Source organism: Lepidochelys kempii, chromosome 10 (genome assembly GCF_965140265.1).
Source record: "Lepidochelys kempii isolate rLepKem1 chromosome 10, rLepKem1.hap2, whole genome shotgun sequence".
Classification (NCBI taxonomy): domain Eukaryota; kingdom Metazoa; phylum Chordata; order Testudines; family Cheloniidae; genus Lepidochelys; species Lepidochelys kempii.
In genome coordinates this window covers 77,431,904-77,455,264 of record NC_133265.1, presented here as the reverse complement: position 1 = coordinate 77,455,264, position 23,361 = coordinate 77,431,904, and the positions used below count along the sequence as shown (strand labels likewise).

Genomic DNA, 23,361 nt, shown 5'->3' with positions numbered 1-23,361 from the left:
GAAGGAGATACCTATGAAGCAGCGCTATTGCAGTGTTTTAAGTGTAGACCAGCCCTTACTCTGCAAGAAATACCACTGGCTTCAAATGGGACTGTTTGCAAAGGAAGGTGTTGCTCAACGTAAGGCCACATCTACACCACAGCACTGTAGCTGGGCACTGTAGCGTAGATGCTTCCTACAGGACCAGGAGGTATGTTTTGTTTCCCAGGTGCGGTAGGTCATCTCTCCCCCCAGCTGGCAGGAGCCAGAAACATTCTTCCATTGACCTAGCTGCATTTACACTGGGGTGGAGGTCAGCACTCCGGCATACCAATTTTTCACACTGCTGAGCAATGTAGCTATGTTGATCTAAATTTTAGCTGTAGACTAGGCCCAGGGAAAGGCATCAGAATCTGGTCTTATCTCACTAACCATTAGTTAGCATTCTTTAAATTACCACATTCCTGTTATTAAGGGCCCCTTTCTGCCATCCTTATTCACCTTGAGCTGTAATTTACTCATGCAAGCAGTCCAGTGATTTCAAAGCCATGACTTGCACGAGGAGGTCGTTATACGCAGTCAGAATGGCTGGCAGAGCTGGGCCCTCATCAGTTTCAGAGCTCCAACTGTAAGCAGAACCTGCCTATTTCATACAGGGCTATCATGGTGATGGCCTAAGCCTTTCAAGTCTGTGTTGGGAAAAGTCTGAACCAGTAGAAAGTTATGGATTCCAGAGTTAGAACAAGCCGTGAAACTTTTTGGAGTGGCATTTTCCCATTTACCTTTGGCAGAGCACAAGTTCTAAGGTGCCATGGGTTTGTTATGTTTTATTAATAACTGGTTGACCTAGGAGAAGATGAAACATTTCCCTCAATCGTGGATCTTTATGGCTTCCTTAGAAGGGATAAGAAGAGGTGTAAAAGTCCAAAATGTTGGCAAGGCTGATATTCAGCTTGGCACCGTCCTGCCTTCTGCTTAAAGGACTCTGCTTAAACCCCTCTCTGTGCATTAGGGGTTTTTGTTCTCCACTTCTACATATTATTCCTCCTGCAAGGGGGTGGCATCACTGTTTTAGAGCTGAATTATAACACATCTGCAGCCACCACACTCTGCCTGCACAAAATACTCTGTGCCGTAATAGGTTTTGCATTACTATGCAAAAGGGCAGCCCACTTGGGTAAATTTCTTTATTGTCCAGCTTTCAGTTCATTTATGGAAAGAGCCAACATGTCAACCCTCATGATTAATTGATGTTTAGAACAGAGAGAAGAAAGAATACAATGAGGTATTAGTCACTGGATCAGGACTGCAGCTCACACAGGAGCACCACTCGCACCAGGAGTGCGGAAAACTATTCTTGAGCACATCATCATTACCTGTGGCCCTTGTTCAGTTTTGGCATCGAATGGGTCTCCAATGAGTCTTTTCTTGGCGTACTCCACGCTGCGCTTGACAAATTCTGGGTAGATCTGCTCCTCCACAAATACTCGAGAGGCAGCAGTGCAGCACTGGCCTTGATTAAAGAAAACTCCTTGATGGGCACATTCGACCGCCAAGTCCACTGGAATGGAAAGGTCACCACAGAGAGAGTGAGGCGTTCTACTGACTTGAACCAGAAATTAACGAGACTTGTTGAAAGTCCCTCACTATCTGTTCCCCCTCTCAATGCTTCCCCAAAAAAAACAAAAAAAAAAAACATGCTCATTTCAAGGCGGCCTATAAAAATACCAAAAAAGAAAGCTCCCTGTGAGCCTCGAGACATAACCAAATCTTCTGACTGTCTGCACCACCATCCTCCCTCCCGGTACAGTCTCTGGTTGCGCACGTCTCAGCTAAGGGCCCAGTTCAGTCACCTTGACTCACACGGAGTAGTCCCATTAAGCTTGGCAGAATTTAGTCCTTATCCCCTGTGATGGGAAGTATTGTGGGACGGATGCTGCCTTTACAGAAAACAGCTGCAGCTTCTCTTCTGTCAGGGAGACTAAAAACGAGTCAGCGCAGGAGTGCTGGCTGAGAAAATTGTGTGGGCAGCCGAGCAGGGGTGCATGGATACAATACACCATCTCTGCAGCCTCAGCCAGCGGGGCTCTTCCCTGCCCCAGAGAGGGCAGCATTCGGAACAGTCCGCTCCTGTTCACATGAGCCCTCCCTTTATAGCCTGGCTGGTGCAGGGCGTGGTGTAGCACACCCTCTAGCAAAGAGGTCTTGGCCAGGCTTTGTGGCAAGTTGGACCATGCTGTGTCCTCTGCTGGAGAGGTTACATGGGAGTCACTAGCAGTGCTGTGTGGGCCACGGAGACTAGAAAATTAATTAATTGCAATGTGACAAATACTTACAGTCAGCATCTGCACACACAATGCAGGGGTTCTTCCCTCCAAGCTCCAGGGTCACCCTTTTGAGATTACTTTTAGAGGCCGCTTCCTTGATCAGTTTTCCAACCTATGGCATTGGGATTCACAGGACACAGGTTTATTCCTCAAAAAAAAAAATTACTTCATTCAAAGTGTCGTAAAATGCATGAGGTTACCAAGAGCAGGACAGGCTGTGAAACAGCTGGAATTGCAAAATAATTCTTCCAGGTTTCTAATTGCTGAATTTTCTAGTTCTCACCACCTGCTTCTACAAGGTACTTAGCCATCCAAGGTGGGCCTTGCAATTTTAAAAATCACAAATATTTATCATTTGTCTTAGATATAAGGGAAATGTAGGGGCCTGGTATTCTATAGTTCTTACCTATGCAAGCGGTCCCCTGGAAGTCATTTTTTGGACAGAGTAAGGGCTGCAGGATCAGGCCCCTAATTGGACAATGCAGGAAGGACTACTAATGGACTACTGTTCTTATAAAAAGAACAATCTATCAGGTGACACCCTGCCATTTCTTATGAAATCACTGTCATGGCTCCACAATTAATGAGGTGAGTTTTGCACTTAAAGAAGGGATTCGGTCTCTGGTATCAGTAGATCCTCTACCACATGACAGGTTTTAATTTTTGACTACAGAACGAATTGCCCTAAGAATTTACAATATAGTCATATAAATAGGGCTGGTCCAAAAAAAAAAAAAATGAAAATGTTTTTTCCACGAAAATTTTTGAACAAAAATCATTTAAAAAAAATAAAAAAATTGTTTCATTTGAATTTTCCCCTAGTATTTTCTGACAAGATGATTTGAAAATCAACCATTGTGATCATCTAGTCGGTCCTCCTGCATAACACGGATCACAGAACTTTCCCCAAACAATGTGTGTTTGAACTACAGCTTATCTTTTAGGAAAAGATTTAATCTTAACTGAAGAATTGGTAGATTGTTCTAATGGTGAACTACTCTGGCCCTTTAAAAATGTAGGCCTTATTTGCTGTCTGAATCAGTCTAGGCTCAAATTCCAGACATTGGATTTTGTTTTACCTTTGCCTGCTCAACTGAAGAGTCCATCATCAAATGTTTGTTCCCTAAACATGCATTTACAAACTGTGACCAAGTTACTCCTTAGCCTTCTCTTTGTTCCACTAAAGAGATTGTGCTCCTTGATTCTATGGTATGTCCTTTCAACCTTGTACTCAGTTGTGTGCCTGGGAGAAACACTCAGATCTTGTTGAATCAGAACAGTAAAAAAAACATAAAAGTTTCAATCAGCTGAAGAGCTTGTTACACTCAAGTTTCACCGGCTACCTTTATAACCAGAGCAAGATTCCCAAACCAGAAGTGAACCTGGTCCTTCCAATTAGCAGTGCAGAGTCCTCCCAGCTAGCCCTCAAGATAATAGAAAGAGAAAGCGGTCTTCTGCTGAAAATTAACATAACTTGCTATAAAGCTAACTGAGTAAGAGAGAGACCTTATATGGTAGCTGCTTGATTAGGAATAAATTAAATATGCTGAAAAGTAGGAAGCTAGAAGGAGACACTGTCAGGTAATTGAAGATCAAAATTGTTAGGCATTTATGTTAACCTAAAACATGGTTTTAAAAACGTTTTCATTCTCCACCTTTCCATGTTCATTTTGATTTAAACAATCGCTTGCAGTATTTGCACCCAAATACTAAAATCATGATGCTAATACACAAGAACCAGAAAGTGAAAAGGATTAGAAATATCTACCTAACTAATGTACTCAATATGACCCTCATTACTGTGTCAAAGCACTTTGATTTTTAAATGCCCACCCACAACTCAAAGATAAAAATACCATGTGTAAAATCCTGACTCCAGTGAAGTTGATGGAAAACCTCCCACTGACTTGGATGGAGACAGGATTTCAGCCCGAACATTAAGATAATGCATTAGATAGTCTTTCTTGTAATGACAGATCTGTTCATGTTTTATAAAAAGTGGATCCATAAAAACAAGAAAGTTTCTAGGATTTTAGAACAGAGTGCCTGATTTTGATTATAGAAAGATTATTCTTAGCCTACAAAGATAATTCTATGTATTTTACATATTTTGTCTAATTATATAGAGTATCAAATAAAGGGCAACACTCAACATGAGCATACTGCCGATCCCATTCATATTTATATTACAATCTTCATAAGGAACAAGGATGCTCTGTGCCATGTCCCCTTTGGGATAACCAATGGGAATGCACATATGTATGATAAGCCACTAGATGGTGTTGTTAAACACAAAACATTTGGCCTTCAGCAGGTCTTTGAACCTATAAAATGAGACACACCTCTGGTGTTGGAGAAGGCAGCTCAGTGTAATTTATCATAATTATGCAAATTATAAAAAGCATGCAGTGAATGTCAAAATGAAGGCGTTGGAAGAATGCTCAAGTAGGATGGGAGTACTCAGAGGAAAATGAAAAACAAACAAGTCCAACACATGGCCTGGTTGAATAGCCAACATGCATAGATCCTTGGCATAACGCACCCTCCTTTATTGGATGCTGCCCTTTGTCATAGCAGATGAAGATATACACATGCTGCATACATTTTGCTATAGATTTTCTTGCATTATTATTACAGGGGCAAAGGAACTCAGCAACTAGTGGGGGGGGGGGGGAAACAAGTTTCAGAATTTGTTAGTCTCTAAGGTGCCACAAGTCCTCTTTTTCTTAAAGCAAAACTCTTCAAACTCGCCGGCAAATTTTGATTCAGCAGCATTCACCACCCTGGCATGTTCTCTTTCGGCCTGCCATTAGAGCGCTCAGGTTTTAGAAGCAAATATCTGGCTCATCACCTCACTAAAAAAGTGAAATTCAGTATATAAGTTGGTTGCCAGTTATTTGCTCAGTACTAACAGACAACAAGAGCTGGACCAGCACAACACTGACCATGCAGACCCCGCTCCCTTCCCCCAGACTGCTAACCCCAAGCGAGCACTTGGAGAGATCATTTTCCCTGAGCAAAGCAGGCTTACGTCTCTATCATGCATGTACAGCCAAAAAGGATGCTTATTGTAGTGACATTTTAATTGTATCTAAATTTAAAGGGAGAAGAAAAAATTGGGTTGAAGGTGTTTTTATGATACCATTTTTACTATCAGAGGGCCAACTCTTAGTCCTTTTCATAACAAATGTTGTCATTGACTTGGACTTCAATGGGATCAGGATTTGGCCCAGAATGGATATAACACTGGGTTATATATATATATATATATATATATAATAAAGCATATATATATGCTTTCGACAGAAGTGGACTACAGTGGGAGCAGCCAAAAACCTCTGAAAAATTCCACCAAGTAGATTTCGTTTTTCCAAGCACTGAGTATCACTGAAATTTACAATGGTCCAAGCTTCCACAGATAGCACTTCTACCAGAGAAATACTGTTCCTTGCGAAGAGCAGTATCCGGTAATGCACTAAGGCTAAAGGCAAGTTTAAAGCAGGAAGCGATCACCTACCTCTGTTGATCCAGTGAAAGCTATTTTGTCAATGTTCTGATGGGCAGAAATGGCAGCCCCAGCTGTGGGGCCATATCCTGGCACTATGTTTACCACACCGGGAGGAAAGCCCACCTGAAAATGAAATGAGAGATTATACTATAGAAATAGGGTAATAAGAACCATTCAGATTTCTTCTCAGCACTCCAATTTTCTTGGACTAAGAACCAGGATATACATGTAAACTATGCTCCCATATGGAGGTTTTACCATCACTCAATGGAAATAGTTTCTATAGTGTTTTCGGTCTGAGCATCTCAAAGAATTTTATAAACATTAATTAGATGAGCCTCTCAATGCCACAGCGAGTTAACCAGCACCTCTTCCCTGATCCTGCAAACACTTTACGTACATGTATGACTTCTCATAAGTGGTCACACTGAAACCAGAATCAGGGCCCGAATGTTAATTAAACCCCAAAGTATGCTTAGTACTTTTTAAGAACGAAGCATGTAGCACCCAAAGGTTTGAAATCAAAGGCAAACAGACAATTTTCCAGATTAAGAATGGTTTTCATGATCTTTTCCAGCACTGTGGCTGCTTGCTACCTCCTGGATTGGACAGGATGAAAATAAGAGCCACTCACAAGTGCCTGGAATCACCAGGAGAGAGAGAATTATTGAAGGATTTGCATTTTGCAGCCCTGCTGTTATAACAAAATAGTCTTCTGGACAAATTTAGCCTCCAGCCACAGCTATGCATCCCTAGTCAATGGGAGACTAAAGGCAAAATCTGGCCCTTTAAAGTTTGTTTTGAGCAGAAAGTTCCCAAGGTTGCCTTTGTGGTTCTTCAGAGGCCAGGAGAATTAAGATGTCAGTAAGATACCATTAGATGATGCGTTTTTTTCCCCACTAGTGCCAAGAGAGCAGATGGTAACCAGTTTTTAACCACATTTATAATGTATTAACCTATGACAGCCATTGTGTGTGTTCTGGCACAATGACAATAGGAAAAACTTTGGTAAAATTCTAGTGAAATGCAAGCCAAAGTCTTGGCCCAACTGATCTGCTTATTGCTCTCTGAAACAATAAATGGGGGGCAGGGCAGGGATAGCTCAGTGGTTTGAGCATTGGCCTGCTAAATCCAGGGTTGTGAGTTCAGTCCTTGAGGGGGTCGTTTAGGGATCTGGGGCAAAAATTGGGGATTGGTCTTGCTTTGAGCAGGGGGTTGGACTAGATGACCTGAGGTCCCTTCCAACCCTGATCTTCTCTGAAACAGGGGCTGCTGTGAAGATATATATTTCTAGGCTGGCCAGTCTGTTTCTGACTGGGAAGTGCAGGCACACAATCCTAGTATCCTGTGAGTGACTTGTTATTCAGCTCCCTTCATTTCTGGTGGATTCTTCCAGTACACACATTCATGAGGCTAATAAGAGAATGCACCTGCAGGAATCTCATCTGACACAGAAAAAAATAAATAAATAAATAAAAAAGGAACATGGTTTGGTTATAAATTGCCTTGGAAAATTCTACTTTCTTCTGGGTAACGTTTTAGGGTTTTGATGGTTGTCTAGCTTGCCTGTTCCAGCTTGTGGGAGGGGAGGGGGGAGACAAAGGATGCTCAACACTTTGCTACTTGCTCTGCAGGGAACGTTGGTTTAAACTCTTAGGTATTTGCTAAACTACTTTAAAAAAAAAAAGCAAGCAAGAGATGTGTGGGGCCATATAAGCATAGTCTTTGGGACTGCCCATGGCAACAATTCAGCAAAGCACATAAGAACACATATAACTTTTGACCTGTGCTTCAGTGACATTGACTTCAATAGGACAACTGACTTGTTTAGGCTAGGCTGGGCAAAACTGAGGCCCATGTGAGTAAAGACTGCAGGACTGGGCCATCAGGATGGGTGGAGGAGGTGGTGGCGTCCATGGGGGGCATTCATCCTTGTCTTAACTGCATTGACATCAGTGGGCTTGCTGATCATCTTAACCAGGTGACGTCAACTCCCTGGTTGAGATGATTTAGGCCATAAATCTGAAATGTATTTTCCTGGGAGGGTCTTGGGTCCTGATCTTTCAACTGAGAGGGCGCATGCCTGCACCTGCATTATTTTCCATGCAGGATTAGGGTCCTGGGTCATTAGCCCTCTGCTCAGTATGGGGACCAGACTTTCGTTCTCGGTTAAGCACCAGGCACACCTTCATAAGTCAAATCACAATAATGTAGTGCAATTTCTGTGCATGAAGCAGCTGCAGGATCCAGTCCCATATTCTAAGGGCCAAATTCTGCCCCCTGTACTCGTGCCAAGTAGTCTCAAGCTTTGTGATCAGCCCGACAATTTATGGGACAATGCCGCTAACATGACTAAGGGTGGCAGAATTTAGCTCCAAATAGTCTCGCTAAACATATTAGAAAAGGGGGGGGGGGACCCACCACATACCTGGTGATTTCAGCACTGTCTCAGCAAGATACTTAAACACGTGCCCAACTTTAAGCATGTGGCTAGCCTGGTCCCATTGAAGTTACTGGGACTACTTGCATAAATACCTTGGTGAATTAGGGCATTCATGCACAGAAGATCAAGAGATAAAAGTTTGAAAGAAAAAGGGGAGATTGTTTCTAGATCTGGCATCGAACGGAGCTGGCAGCAACATCTTTGGGAGCTGACGATGGCTACAGCTGCCTTTTGAATTGGACTCGCTGCCTATGAGAAACGGTAACTTGCGTAAACTCCTTGAACGTGCTGCTAAGATTTCTTACCTCCTTGATCAAGGAGCCAATGTAGAGGGATGTGAGGGGTGTCTGCTCAGCTGGTTTAATAATCAGTGTGTTCCCGCAGCACAGTGCTGGTGCCATCTTCCAAACAAGCATAAGCAATGGAAAGTTCCACTGAAAGAGAGTATAAAGTTGATGAAATTAGCACCAGTCAGCTCCCTATTGACCTCTGTGCAGTATTCCCCTTTGCTTTCAGTGACATTTGTTGGCTACAGAGAAAATAAAATGACTAGAAAGACATCCACCGTTACATCGTGTATAGCGCCTAGGTGGGTTACACAGCTATTGCCTTTGAAAAAAGTTTAGAGTACAAATTGTACCAGTCACGAATGATGGGTTCTCTTACTGTAGTAAGACTTCCATAGTCTCAAGTCAAGGGTCTTCTTTGTAAATATATGGAGGCAAGCAAGACAGGAATCCAGAACTTCACACAGGTAACAGAACAGTAATGTAACTTCTAAGATAAGACCTCTGGTATTCTAATCCATAACTCCAGACACAAAGCAGAATTTTAAATAATCTGCCACAGTGGTTCAACCTTTCCCATACTGGGACCCGCTTTTCCACAACATGATGCCTCACCCAGCAAACTGGGACCTTTGCCGATTTGGCAATTGAGAAGGGCACCGTGGCCATGACCCCCTCCCCAATGCCTGTTGCCAGCCCTCCCTGGAGGCCAGAATGCTCAGGTTTAGAACCCATGATTTAAAAATCAACACCTGAAAACCATACTGTGAAGGTGTGATCCAAACCTGCCAGGATCCCCCCCACCCCAGAATGCCATTGTGCTGGTATAAGTGAAGAGACTAGCCAGAGAGCCAGACTTGGGACAAACCACCATGCAATAATACCTAGCTCTTACAATCAGTAGATCTCAAAGCACTTTACAAAAGGAGGTTGGCATAATTTGTAAATAAAGGCACAGGTGCTGACTTTCAGCTTTCCCCAAACACACCCCGGCCTTCCTCTGCCTCTTCCTGCCCCAGCTCCGCCCCCTCCCCCCAGCACCTCCTGCCTGCTGCTGAACAGCTGATGGTGGCAGATGGGAGCTGCTGGAGGGGAGCAGAAGGAGCTGATCAGTTGGTGGCCAGTGGGTGCTCAGCACCCACTCCCCCCCCCATGGGTGCTCCAGCCCTGGTGCACCCACAGAGTCAGCACCTCTGAACATAGGTGGGTCTCAGTACGTTGGAGGGATCATTAATCAAATCATTTAACTCCACATAATTGATGTTGAGCTAAACAATCTCAAATGTACAGGGATTCTGTCCAGATATTTTAAAATAAAATAAATAAGAGGTTTTACAGAAGCAAATACGAATACAGATGCTACTGAAATCAAGGCAATTACACACCAGAATGGATAGTGGCCTTGGTTTTTTATTATGACAATGTCCTTAAAGTGGAACAATATGCCTCAGGGTGCACAGAGTCGTATCAGCATGGATAATGATTACATTTGCAGTTTAAGCCCAATATTTGTGTACAATTCCCATAGATTAAATAGCAACACTAGAGACAGAATCTTGAGATAGCATCTGCTCAGTTCTTTCCCCCTCCCCACGATATGGTGGCTTTCCAAACCTCCTGCCTGAAAATAGCCACCACAGAATTTTTGAAGGGGCATAAATCCAAAAAAGCATCTGCGAACAGTCAGGTCCATTTGGAGGATGGAAATGGAGGCATTTAAATCAGCGGTCAATGCAAGCTGGAGCTTGCGAAGTGTATGAGCAGGATTGTAGGACTGGGTTGGCTGCAGATTCGATGACCCAAGAGGGCCTCTTCAGTCTTATGCCCCTAATGCAAAACACTTGAGAGTCTCAACTTCACTGGACTCGATTCACTCAAATGCAGCACAGTCACAAAATGACAATGCTCTGTTACCTCAACCGAGCCAGGCTCTGTAAAACAGAGTGAGACAGCATGCATTCCCAAGCCAAACTCGGTCTCCGCATGTCAATCTATCATCTACAGGACACTCATCTATGCCATCTTCTATTCTCTCTGCAGTCACCTCTATCGGGCAAAAAAACCAAACAAACAGCCCATTCAACTCCAAGATCTAGGTCAGAAGTCAGTCATGAGGGACCCAATCCTGTTCCCACTGAAGTTAGAAGCAAAAACGTCCATTGACATTAATGCAAACTGGATCAGGCTCAAAGTCTCCAGCGTCCCAGCAAAAACAGAGTTGTTTTAGCCTCTAGTATAGTCTGGTTCACCCTCCACAACACTGGCCCAAGATCTTTCTCTGACCTTCCTCAACAGACTCTCACAGCAGAGTAGCTCACACACTACTCTGCCTCTATAACAGATGGTCAAAGCACTTTACAGCCATTAGGGTCTCCTCAACAGCTGTAAAGTCCGGCTGCCTATTTAAATAAAGCAAATACCACTTGCTGAAGAACTGAGGAATTCCAAGTACTAGCCAGAGTTTCTCAGCATCAGAAAAACCCACCAGGAGAAGAAAAATGGTATTGATCAGCTATAAAACCAAACTATGGAACAAGGAAACAAAACTAAAAAATGACAATTTAAAACTAAAAAAACCACAATGCCCCAGAGGCAGTCAGCAGCCTTAACTGTCAGGACAACTAGCTTGCAACCACTCAGTAAGAAAAGGCTCAAGAGGTAAGAATAGCAGATGATCATGGATTGGTCACTGGTGACTCTTGTGTAAGTGCCATATGGGAGACTGACTTGATCTTGAGACCCAGCCTTCTATGCCAAAGAGCTGTTTGGAATACCATAGGCCAATTCCTTCTGATGAGTCAAGAAACATCATCAGGCTCCAAAGGAAATGCCCTCCAGTCCAGCCTCCTCGCCTAGGAGGGTGTGATGGGGCGCACTTGCCCCGCACCGCTACGGCGAGAGTTAACTCCACTCTCTGGGCCGAAGAGGCCACAACCCTGTGGCCCTGCTAGGCATACTCTGGCTAGAGACTAGGTATAAAAGGAAGCTGCTCAGCTCATTCAGGGCTGACCATCAAAGAGAGAGGATGCACGCTGCAAGCTCCAGCCCAGGAACTGCAGAAGCCCCAGAGAGTGGAAGCCAGGGATGCTGAGACTCTGGAGGACACCCAATGCATGGCGGAGTTGTTGGGAGCCGCACTGACTGAGGAGCCCAGGGACCATGGCAACGCTGGGACCATGGCATCAGGAACTGAGTAGGAAGTAGCTCAGGGAGACTAGTTCTGTTGCCGAGTGGAATCAGCATATTTTGGATGGATTCCCCAGTGACAGGCATACTTGCCACTGACCGAGCCCTGAGCGGGGACCTGGTGAAGCAGGGAGGGCCTGGGCCCTCCTACCAGGCCGCCACCCACTCCTCTAACAGGCCACTAGGTCACGTAGCCCCACGGAAGGGGCAGTTATACTGTCTCTGGCCACCAGGCCACACAGCCCTGAGAGAGGGCGAACTTACTGATTCTTGCCAGGTGGCCACACTGACTGATGACCACTAGGCAATACACCCCAGTCAAGCTGAAGCCATAGTGACTTGGGCCATTGGATCCCACAGCCCTGTGGGAAGGGGCCATCACCCTGACTCTGGCCATTGGGCCAGACAACCTTGAGAGTGCGGCCATATTGACTTTTACTGTTAGTCCACACAACTCCAAGACAAGGGGTGGCTGTAAGGACATGACTGTGGGGAAGTAATTACCCTGCCCCAAGAGGGGACAGGGCGCACTTGCCCCACGACAGAGGGCAATGGCTGTAATGCTGTGGGGCATACATATATTTGTAAATAGAGGGGATCCTCAGGGTCCGAGCACCTCTTGGCTAAAAATATTAGCCAGTCTTATACTTACTGGAGTTATAGCCCCACAGACACCCATCGGTTCGTGCCTGGTGAAACAGACAACGTTTTCATCTGCAAAACAAAAACCAAAATGTGTAAGGGATCAAAGCCAATATTGTGACATACCTGTATGTACTGCACTTGTGCGGGGCTGAATAGTGGAAACTATATAAAATGATGATATAAACAGAACGGTGAGGCAGAATGAATATAAATGAGTTATATGAGGTGAAGCTAATCTGAGAAGATTGTGGAGTCACCCATTCTATCCCACACTCAGGCAAGGTGCTCTTCAAAAAGGAAGAAAGTTATTCAATAGGATAAATCTATCACAGAACAATTCAGATCTGTGATCTACAGAGGGCCAAGTGCTGTTCTACTTCAGACTGGTATAACCCTTTGAAATCCACTGACTTGCATCACATCAATTCCACTGGGTCAGTTCCTCCCTTACACTTGCTCCTGCTGCTCAGACATGTTCAGTTGGTGTAATTCTTCATTTCAGTGACGAATAAAAGAAAATGAATTATCAACGCTTTTATGATTTTTAGTTTTGGTGGTGGTGGTGGGGAAACAGGTTTATTTCTTAGGGAAAAATTCCAAAGTTTTGTGACAGATTCCCACAAGAAATATGTGGAAAAAAAAACAAAACACAACAGTATTTCAATTTGATACAAAAATCAAGTTTTGTTTTGATTCAATTAGAATCATTTTGTTTCTGTTCTCAGAAACAAAACAAAAACAAAAAAGACTATTTAATAAAACCATTTGCCCACTAGAACTTTTGCTTTTTATGAAGCTCCATGTTAGGGGGCGGTCTCTAGTTATTATGCACTTTGGAAGTGATCTCAAACAAGACTGAGAGCCATCTCCATAGAGAGAAATTCTACAAATTAAACTGAGCTTGTGTGACAGAAATATCGGATTTGACATAGGCTTGGACTCTGCTACCCTTAAATCAATGCTGACTGGCGGGAGGCGGGCAAGGAGTGCAGTCCTTCACAGCTACCAGAAGGAGCCCGTCTTTAACCTTTGTCTGTGGTGCTCTTTCCTTCATAGACCACCAGCTATCACTAGGGCAAAGGAAAGGAGCAGGCTGATGACTTTCAATTAGCTGTTCGCTGACTTCGTGCAAACACCCTTGTTTTCTTAAAAACCAGCCGTCATTTCCCAAGGCCACACCTGTGCTCACACATGAGCGGATAGATTCTTCCCTAAATTACTCACACTAAATTCATTGGCATGGGTGTAATGAAGCACAGACCCTAGGAGAGGAGTTTTTAACAAGTGCTGCAAGTGTTTAGAAATAAATTAAATACCCCTACAAACTAGAGCTTGACCGAACCCCCAGGAACTGAATGTCTGCCATGTACTTGGATTACCGACAGATCTGAGCTAGCATATCTGGCCTCTCTCCAATAAACCTAATTTAACTAACAACAAAGAAGGTACTCAAAAATATCCTTTGAACTTTGATTTCCAATGCACTCTCACCAACAGCGAAATCTTTAGTTTCAGTGAAACTGGATGTACAATGACCAGGGATAGAATTCTCATAAAAGTCTATAGGGCAATTCCAAAACTCTCAGGGAGGAATATAATCTTCCGTTAAACTCTATGGCCTTTCCATAAGGGAAAAGGCATAAAGTAATTTGTGGGGTGGGAGGGAGGGATGATTTTTTCAGAAGGGAAACTCCTTAAACTGATTGTCTCAATGTACTTGATATCACAGACTGAAGGAGTTTTTAAAGGTGAACATGGAATGGTTCAACTTACCCACTGGGATAGTTCTTCCTTGGATTTTATCAGCCCACCCAGCATAATACCTAAGTGTCTTTATACAGCCTTCCAAGTCAATGAAGAAGGCATGAAGAAAAGGTTTCCCTGTGTCCATTGTTTCCAAGGTCTGAAACAACAAATCACATGCATGGTTATATACTGCTTAATAATTATTGGGGTGGGGGTTGGGGTTGTTTTTAAAGGTTCTAGACAAAAAATTTTCTGCAATCTACAAGGTTTCATCTTTCTCCCACCCTGCACAATGGAGAGAGGTGGTCTCTTCCCCCCTCCCCCACACCATGGATGATGGTGGGATGGATTGCATCCTCAGCAAGTTTGCAAGTGATACCTAGCTGGGGAGTGGGGCGGGGGGGGGGGGGGGAGGAGAAGAGTTAGATATGCTGGAGGGTAGGCATAGGGTCCAGAGTGACCTAGACAAATTGGAGGATTGGGCCAAAAGAAGGACAAAAGTTTTAAGTCCTGCACTTAGGATGGAAGAACCCCACGCACTGCTACAAGCTGGGGACTGACTGGCTAAAATGGCAGTTCTCATCTACTATAATCCCCAAGTCATTTTCTGCAGAAGCTGGATATGAGTCAGCAGTGTGCCCTTGTTGCCAAGAAGGCTAACGGCATATTGGGCTGCATTAGCTGGAGCAAGGCCAGCAGATCGAGGGAAGTGCTTATTCCCCCTCTATTTGGCACTAGTGAGGCCACATCCAGAGTATTGTGTCCAGTTTTGGGCCCCCGCGCTACGGAAAAGATGTGGGCAAATTAGAGAGAGTCCAGTGGAGGGCAACAAAAATGATTAGGGGGCTGGGGCACATGATTTATGAGGTAAGGCTGAGGGAATTGGGCTTATTTAGTCTGCAGAAGAGTTGGGGGGGGGGAGAGGAAGGATTTAATATCAGCCTTCAACTACCTGAAGGGGGGGTTCCAAAGAGGATGGAGCTAGACTGTTCTCAGTAGTAGCTTATGACAGAACAAGGAGAAAATGGTCTCAAGTTGCAGTGAGGGAGGTCTAGGTTGGATATTAGGAAAAGCTATTTCACTAGGAGGAAGGTGAAGCACTGGAATGGGTTATCTAGGGAGGTGGTGGAATTTCCATCTGTAGAGGTTTTTAAGACCTTGACAAAGCCCTGGGGATTGGTCCTGCTTTGAGCAGGGGGTTGAACTAGATGACCTCCTGAGGTCTCTTCTAACCCTAATCTTCTATGATACTCTGATGCAGACCACATGGATGCAGACTTGGATTTTTCCTGAGTTCAGGGATGTTCAGAACTGGGGTTTTGGTTGTGCTCATTCTTGAGATTTGAGTCAACCATGAAGACTGGTCAATGAGGTTGCCCTAGGAAAAGCCTCAGCTCACCACAGCAAGTTGTCACATCCTTAACTCTAAGCACACGGCTGAGCCCATTGCTATTCCCCGCAGCACTTAAGTAGGTGTTTAATTTTTAAGCATGTGCTTAAGTCCCAATGGCCACAAGACATAAGCATGTTCTGAAGTGCAGTGCTAGGTACGGGTGGATTTCAGCCTGTGCTTAAAACTAAGCAAAAGCTCTAGTGTTATGCTGAATCAGGGCCAATATGAACATACTGTTTGGCCTGAGTACAGATCCAACATCCCTGAACTCCAGGAGGGCTTGTATGTTTTTTAGTTTAGCCCCACATCCAAAATTAGAGAAGAGAGTCCCACAGAAATCAATGGAAGTCTCTCCACTGACTATCAGGTTGTGGAGCAGGTCCTCCTTTCCAACTGACCACGAGGCTTCGTTCTTCAAGACCGGGACATTATTGCAAAATGGTATTCTCTCTTTTCGGTGTAAACAAGAGCGTGTCCAAATTCACAGTGTCGCATCCTACTTGAAGTTTCATTTTGCGAGCAGCATGTTTGTGAAAAGCATGCCCAATGATGCATTTTAAGTCCTGAACTAAAAGCAGCAGAAAGTAGTTACCCTGTGCTACCTTTTACATTTTTTTTTTTAATTAAGAGTAACTTGCAAATTGACAAGAATTGGATGTGCACCCTCTTTGCTCCTCTGTAATATATAGAAAAGGTCAAGAGATTTCTGTGCATATATGTTTTTACATTGTCTATCCTGGAAGACTCCAGGACAGCATCACAAGAGTGAAGACTGAAAAAACGGAGAAGGAAAATTTTAACAGTTTAAAAGAACTGTTTGTATTAACACACATTTAATATCAATGGCCAGTCGACGTTTTGGAGAAATTCTTGTTAAATCTCTTTCAGTTAAAATGTGAGAACTAACAGACATCCTCTGAAATCCCATCAAATTCTTTGGCAAACAAAGACGACCAGACAGGACATTCCTGATATTGAAGGTTAAAAACCAAGCAGAAAAATTTGTCCATTGGAAAGAAGAAGGGGCACAAGGCCAACTTTAAAAAAAATTTGTTGGTTACTGAGATCTAACCACTCTAATTTCTGCAAAAATTTGAGCCAGAACTTTGTGGCTTAGGGCAAAAATTAATTTTTGCCTTTTTTTTTTAAAAAAAAAAAAAAAAGATGACAAATGTCACGTCCAAATGAGCTGGTGTCTCACCTTCTGGTCCCATATCACACAGCCATCACAGTCTAGCATCACTCACTTCTCTATCTGGCAGAGGAACTAGAAGTAGGTCAGGACCGAACTGCATGGACCAAGCTTCCTGGGGGAACCAGATTAGGAAGAAGGAGGAGTTGCAATACACAATGCAGGTGCATTGGTTCTGTGAGCAGTCAAGTCACCGTGGAATAATTTTTATGAAGAGCCAGAGGAACAAATGGATGTTTTGTGAATAGCTCAAAATCTTCACACACATCTTTCTGCCATTTATTTCAATTGCTATAAGGAAGTTAAATCCTTTAGACAGTCCATTTGATGTGGTTTACTGCAAATCAGTCACATTGTTTTATTGTTGCCATTGTCACTTGTCCCCTTTAATGTTCTGATGAGTAGAACACCCAAGTCAGGCATGGCACAGACCTATTTAGGTCATCCTTTGCCAATGCAAGATTGTTCCCAACTCTGTATCTTTGTTATTCTCTTCACGTTTCTTTCATTAATTCCACAGACGATTCAATAGTTAACATAGTTATTATAGATGCTTTTAGCCTTAGTCAGTTGTCTTTGTCTGTTAGTTTTAAACAGGGTGGGGGTTATTTGCTCATTTTGTTCTAGGACTTCATTTATTTAAAGATTTATTCAACACCATAGGCAAGAACGTTAAATTCAAGTAGGGATATGGTCTTTTTTTACATCAGTAACTCAAAGATAACACATGATACAGACATCTGATGCATGACCTGAACTCTTAAAATGAGGGAGTTGAATTCACCCCGGCACCAATGCCGTTAAGCCAAGGATGAACATGACTGCCCATGGGTGCCACCACCTCCCATGAATCCACTCTGTGGATGCAGGCCCTCATGGCCCCTTTCTGCAGCCTTTACTCACGTCGGCCTCAGTTTTGCCCAGCCTAGCCTAAACAAGTCAGTTGCCCTATTGAAGTCAATGTCACTTAAGCACCTGTCTAAAGTTATGTGCGCTTTGTTGAATTGCGATAGACTGCTAAACGATCAGCACAGAGGCAGCCCCAAAGACAATGCTTATATGGCTCCATGGCTCTCTTGCTCACTCTCTCTTTTTTTAAAAAATTGGTTTAGCAAATAACACCTAGTAGTTTAAAACAGTGTTCCTCACAGAGTAAGTATAAGCAGCATTAAGTGTTGAGCATCCTTTGTCCCCCTAACCCCCCCAAAAAAAGCTAGACAACCATCAACTGTACTTCACCAAGTGGACACAGGGCTGGGGGAGGATATGGCAAAAAGAAATGAGTTAAGAAGGTGAGGCTTCGCTGCTGTTGTTCCCGGACAACTCAAGCCCGTTGACTTGGAAAGTTCTCCTAGCCTCCCATTGCATGGGACATGGAGATCAAATGGTGGGAGGAGAGGCAGCTTTTCCAAGTCAGCCTGGGGATTTCCCCTCTCATGGTGTGTGGGCATTGGAGTGGCGGGGAGGGGAGGTGTGGGGGGGGGGGGGGGAAATGAGGAGGGCACACTATTCAAGTTTGAAGAGGGAGGTAGGCTTCACCTGCAATGCTAAGGTCTAGGGTGATCTCATCCAAAGCACTGAAAAGTACGAACGATGGATTTGGAATTTTTCCCTTTAACAAGGCAAAGATGCCCTTAAAAAAAAAGTCACTGATTTTGAGAGAGCTGTTTAAATTATTATTAAAAAGTCCCTCTATCCAGATGTTACTAAACCAAGCTGGGAGCTTGGGAAACGGAAGCTTCCCTGCAGATGGGATTCCCCTTTCAAACAAACTAAACACAAGCTACAAACAGCCCCAGATCTCCAGGGCAGTCAGAGGGACAGAATTAAGTAGTCAGTCAATTGCTTCTGGTTTATTATCGCTCCCCCCCACCACGTTTCACTTACCGCCAAAATGACTCTGTCTCGCTCGATGAGATCAGCTAGTTTGTGGAGGAGCCTCCCTCTGCTTAAGGCGTCCATTTGTCTCCATAGAGATCCTCTCTGGAATGCTGCTTTTGCGGCCTCTACTGCCTTATCTACATCTGGCTAAAGCAACCAAACACACACATGAAATATTCAGGTGAGAGAGAGAAATTGCATAGTGCTATGAACAGCTCCCAAGCAGGTTGCTTCCTATGCAGTGTCCTGCAGAGCCTGCCTACTGTAATATTGAATCATCTGCGAAGAGAGTCTGCTGTTTTGCCGCTGAACATGGAATCTAGCAAGATCTGACCTAAGCCGCTTCAGACTCTGGTAGGATTTGACTTTGCCGGATAGGAACCTAAATTCAAATTTTGCAGAGGCAATCAGATCTTTCAGGGTAAGTTGTGAAGTTTATGGAATTGGACCAGGCTTCCCTGACAGGATAAAATAATATATATATATATTCAAGCCCCTATATTTTCTTATCTACATACTTTGTTGGCAAGAGTGAAAAGTGTGCCCCCGTCCTAGTGGAAAACAGGCAAGACTTTCATTGACAGCAAGACTGGGCCTGGTGCACTCACAAGCCAAATCTGGATGGATCAGTATTTTTTAAAACAAAGAGGTGGGAAAGAGGATATATTCAGAGTATGGATATTATGATGGTTTTAGCCCAGGGAATAGTTACAGCTCACAGACCTCACTGGACAATCCCAGTTTTCCCTTGTAAATTAGTTTTCCCTTATAAATCCATAATCAAATGTGTCAATAACAGTTTTAATTCACAAAATTCACTTAGATCCTAGACAGCATTTTCAGAAGAACCACATGTCCCCCTTTATGGGGGACTACTAGGGTTTTTAGCTCAATGCTATGGCCCTAACCCTCAAATGATGCAAACCAGCGTAGCTCCACTGAAGTCAATTTCCAGCTGGGGATAGGGCCCCATGACGATAAATATGTTTTTTGTTGTACCATGGCTGCTACGTTTACTCACACAAGACGTTGCTGTGGATTACTCACATGAGTGAAGTGTCCCTACATACACCTTATCCGGTCAAGATATGCCCCAGCAATTTTTCCCCTCTAAATGTACACTGATATTTTTCAAACAGGGTGAAATCTGGGCCTTGCTGAAACCAATGAGAGTTTTGCTGATGGCTTAAATGGAGCCAGGATTTCACCCCAAGTGTATGTTTGATGGACACTGCCGCCTTCTTTGGAAGAAATTCCGCCCTGTGCAAGATCTTCTAGAACACATCTTGTCTTCTTCTCCAGGATTATTCTAACTCTGTGAAACTACATAATCCTCTAGTATGGGAGACAACAAGACAGACCTATCCCAGAACATATTGAATGCCAACAAACAAGAAATGACACCTTACTAAGGACAGACACTTTCAAGGGAGGAGTGGGTCATGGAAGAGTGCTACAGAAAAACACAACTGGTGATTAAAATTACACCGGAAGGTTTATAAACAGCCATATCCCATTGTTATTTAATGTTCTTGGGCAAGCTGCCTCCTATATGCCCCTCCCCCCCCCCCCATCACCTCAGGGTAGTCCTGCAAGCAGTTTCCCCCCCTTTTGTCCATTCACAGCCATTCTTGGGTCCTGTTGTATTAAATGAACAAGCATTCAAAATAAAGTTCTCCAGTCCCACCACACGTCCATCCATTTAACCCTTCGCTCCCAGGCCTCTCTTGCCTGTAGTCTCACCCCAAGCTTCTCTGCTGGAGCTTACTTGTTTCCAACAGCCTCTGAGCTCCCTGGGCACCCTCTCTCTCTGTAGCTTCCTGAGGCTGGTTACAGGGGAGTCAGAGTTCAGATGCGCCTCCTTAATAACTAGGGTGGGCTGTCCCCAGGTCTCTAGGTCTAAAGAGGCAAGCCACCCTGTTACAGGCACACCTACTTATTCCAGGTCTGCAATGGGTTACATGGTATTTAATCAGCCTATTTGTACTAGCAGCTGAATACAGAACCCCACCCCTGTCAGAAGGGCATTGGCTATGCTGCTGCCTGAGAGGGGGGAGGGATAGCTCAGTGGTTTGAGCATTGGCCTGCTAAACCCAAGGTTGTGAATTCAATCCTTGAGGGGGCCATTTAGGGGGTTCTGGGGCAAAATTGGGGATTGGTCCTGCTTTGAGCAGGGGGTTGGACTAGATGACCTCCTGAGGTCCCTTCCAACTCTGATATTCTATGAATTTAGTGCATTTGGGCACCCAGTTACCTTGGTCATGTCAGGCTATTTTTATCTCCACAACTACGGTAGGCTCTGTGAGACTGACGTGTATGTGGGAGTGGGGGGTGTCAGAGTGAATGCACACTAACTGGGTGGATGCATTAACAGACAGTAGCAGGGCTCTGGAGTTACTGGCAAGCTCCTACCTTGAATTCACACAGGTTACATACAGGGCACAATTTGACATAATTGGTTTAATCTGAATCAACTCATTTGGCACCTGCCAATCAGAGCAGAAACCAGTGTCAAACCTTCCCACTTCTAAGAAGTCCCCAATTTCATGCTGTAATTAGGATCTGCAAGCCACGGCTGAAAAATATTTTCACGGTAAATCAGGCAGGACACAACACATAATGAAGGTGTCAGGTTTAAACACATTCCCTTTAAACGCTGTTGTGTTTATTGGGATATGGAAGACCCTTAGCACAGGCAGCACTATGCCCATGCTGGCCAGGCCTGTGGGAAATGAAGTTACAAGGACTGCCCCTAGCTCTGAGAGTGCACAAATGGGATGGCAGGCATGCAGCACAAAGCCTTCCCACCAGCCTTGCACACTTGTGCAATGCACAGGCTTGTGCTCACCAGGCCTCAGGCACACCTGGGGCTTGATCCAACTTGTACTGATGTCAATGGGAATATTTCCATTGGTTTCAATGGGAGTGGAGTCAAGCTCCAAGAACTGGGAGCTCTGAAGCTTACTGGGATAGCAATCACGGGTGGTTTGTTCGCTCACCCAGTGCTCCAAGTCACTATCTGTGGCGTGATGCTCCATGAGCTACCACTGGGCTAGGGCTTAAAGCCACAATCTAGACCCAAATGTGTATTTGCCTCATCCAGCAGAAAGGCACCAATGCACAAAATGAGAGAGAGACGGGGATAATTCAGTACAGAACCCTGGCTGCTTTAGGGTGACCAGACAGCAAGTGTGAAAAATCGGGACGGGGTGGGGAGGGTAATAGGAGAATATATAAGAAAAAGACCCAAAAACTGGGACTGTCCGTATAAAATGTGGACATCTGGTCACCCTAGGCTGCTTACACATTGCACTCACAAGTAGACAAGCTAATTGATCTGCAGTATATTACTGAACATTCAAACTGTTACTAAAGCCAGGTTGTTTCTTTAAAAGAGCAAACATCCCTTCTGAATACCATGACTACCTCCCTGCAAAGGACATCTGAGACTCAGGAGTGGAGTATTTATAAGGCTCAGTCCTGCCCTGGCTAGTGTAGGAAGAAGGAACAGAGATGCTGCCTGGTACATCCTCCACAAAAGGAGACCTGCAAGCCAAAGCAGAAGTCCTAGGTGGTGGGATGGCCATTAGTGCTTCTGCGTGGGAGCATCATCTGTTGGGTAGCACTTTCAGGTGATTGCAAAATACTTGCTAGCCAGCTGGGATGCTAGATGTACTCCCTAATCTGCAGACCACATCCTCTTGGGCTCCTGAGAGCTACATAAAGATCTTGTTCATTTCCTTTCATGGGACCATGATTGGGGAAAGGCCCCCCTTCCTGCACTAGCTACCCTGTGTGCTAGCATCACAAAAAGAAGTGACTTAGCCCTCAGCTGCTTTGCAATTTTCCACTGAGATCATCATCAATCATCATCAACAATCCAGCCCTTTCCAGAAGTCACGCTAGGAGCAATCTTACAGAACACAGCATTACTATGGACCATGACTGTTCTCCAAAGCTGGGCATGTGGGCGACTCTGTGGTTAGCTATGTTCATTCCTACTCGCTGCACTCCCAGATACCATGGTTTGGTGTTTTGCATAGTCATTATGCATGCAAGCAGGAGGACTTCCCCAAAATACCTCAGTGGAAATGCCATACAATACAGGCACAATAAAACTCAGCTACCCCTCACATTAAGTGTCTGAGTTCAAACCAGCAAAGACCAGGAAATTCTTAGGTAAGGCTGAAATTCCATTCTTAATCCACCCTATGACAACTAGGCATGAAAGGGGTCAGAACGGTGTATTACAGTACACAGATGTTGCAATCCGTAGACACAATATGTGACATAAGGACAGAGTCATAGCTGTCAAGGTGCCAAGGACAAAACATGGGACAAAAAGGAGGGACACACAAGACCTAACAATTCACAGAGTTTCAATCTGTGGGGGGAATTTATTTAGTATTGCACACACAAAACTACCTCAAGAGTGTTAAGGTTGCAAAGTCAAATGCTAAAATGTTAGGAAACGCTAGAATTAAAGATGCCTGTGAAACCTTAATCCAGCCCCCTTGTGTGTATGCGATTGTGATACAATCTCTCATTACATGATCACAGACTACTTTCTCCACAGGACCCTTACGGCTCATCCTAGTCCAACCCTCTCTTCCCCCTCCCCAACCTCCTACTCAAACTCACAGGTCCAGCTCATCACCTGTGCATTAGAGTCAGGCCCCTTCCTCCTCCTCCCTGTCAGGGCGCCAGTGGGTGGAACACCGAGTCCGTTAGGAAGACGGCCCCCAACTATTAGTTCCCAAGCCCAGTGCCACAG

The 23,361-nt window shown here is 44.4% G+C and overlaps 1 protein-coding gene across 1 annotated transcript in view; it reads right to left on the bottom strand.

Moving 5' to 3' along the window:
• The window catches only part of ALDH1A3 (aldehyde dehydrogenase 1 family member A3), a 49,753-nt gene that overhangs the window by 14,662 nt on the left and 11,730 nt on the right, over nucleotides 1–23,361 (bottom strand). Inside the window, exons 3-9 of the mRNA XM_073304294.1 lie at nucleotides 18,594–18,734; nucleotides 14,149–14,278; nucleotides 12,383–12,444; nucleotides 8,563–8,691; nucleotides 5,824–5,937; nucleotides 2,316–2,418; nucleotides 1,356–1,540 (exon numbers count right to left, since the gene is read on the bottom strand). Of these exons, the coding sequence (XP_073160395.1) occupies nucleotides 1,356–1,540; nucleotides 2,316–2,418; nucleotides 5,824–5,937; nucleotides 8,563–8,691; nucleotides 12,383–12,444; nucleotides 14,149–14,278; nucleotides 18,594–18,734 (864 nt within the window). The remainder of the gene's footprint in view (nucleotides 1–1,355; nucleotides 1,541–2,315; nucleotides 2,419–5,823; nucleotides 5,938–8,562; nucleotides 8,692–12,382; nucleotides 12,445–14,148; nucleotides 14,279–18,593; nucleotides 18,735–23,361) is intronic.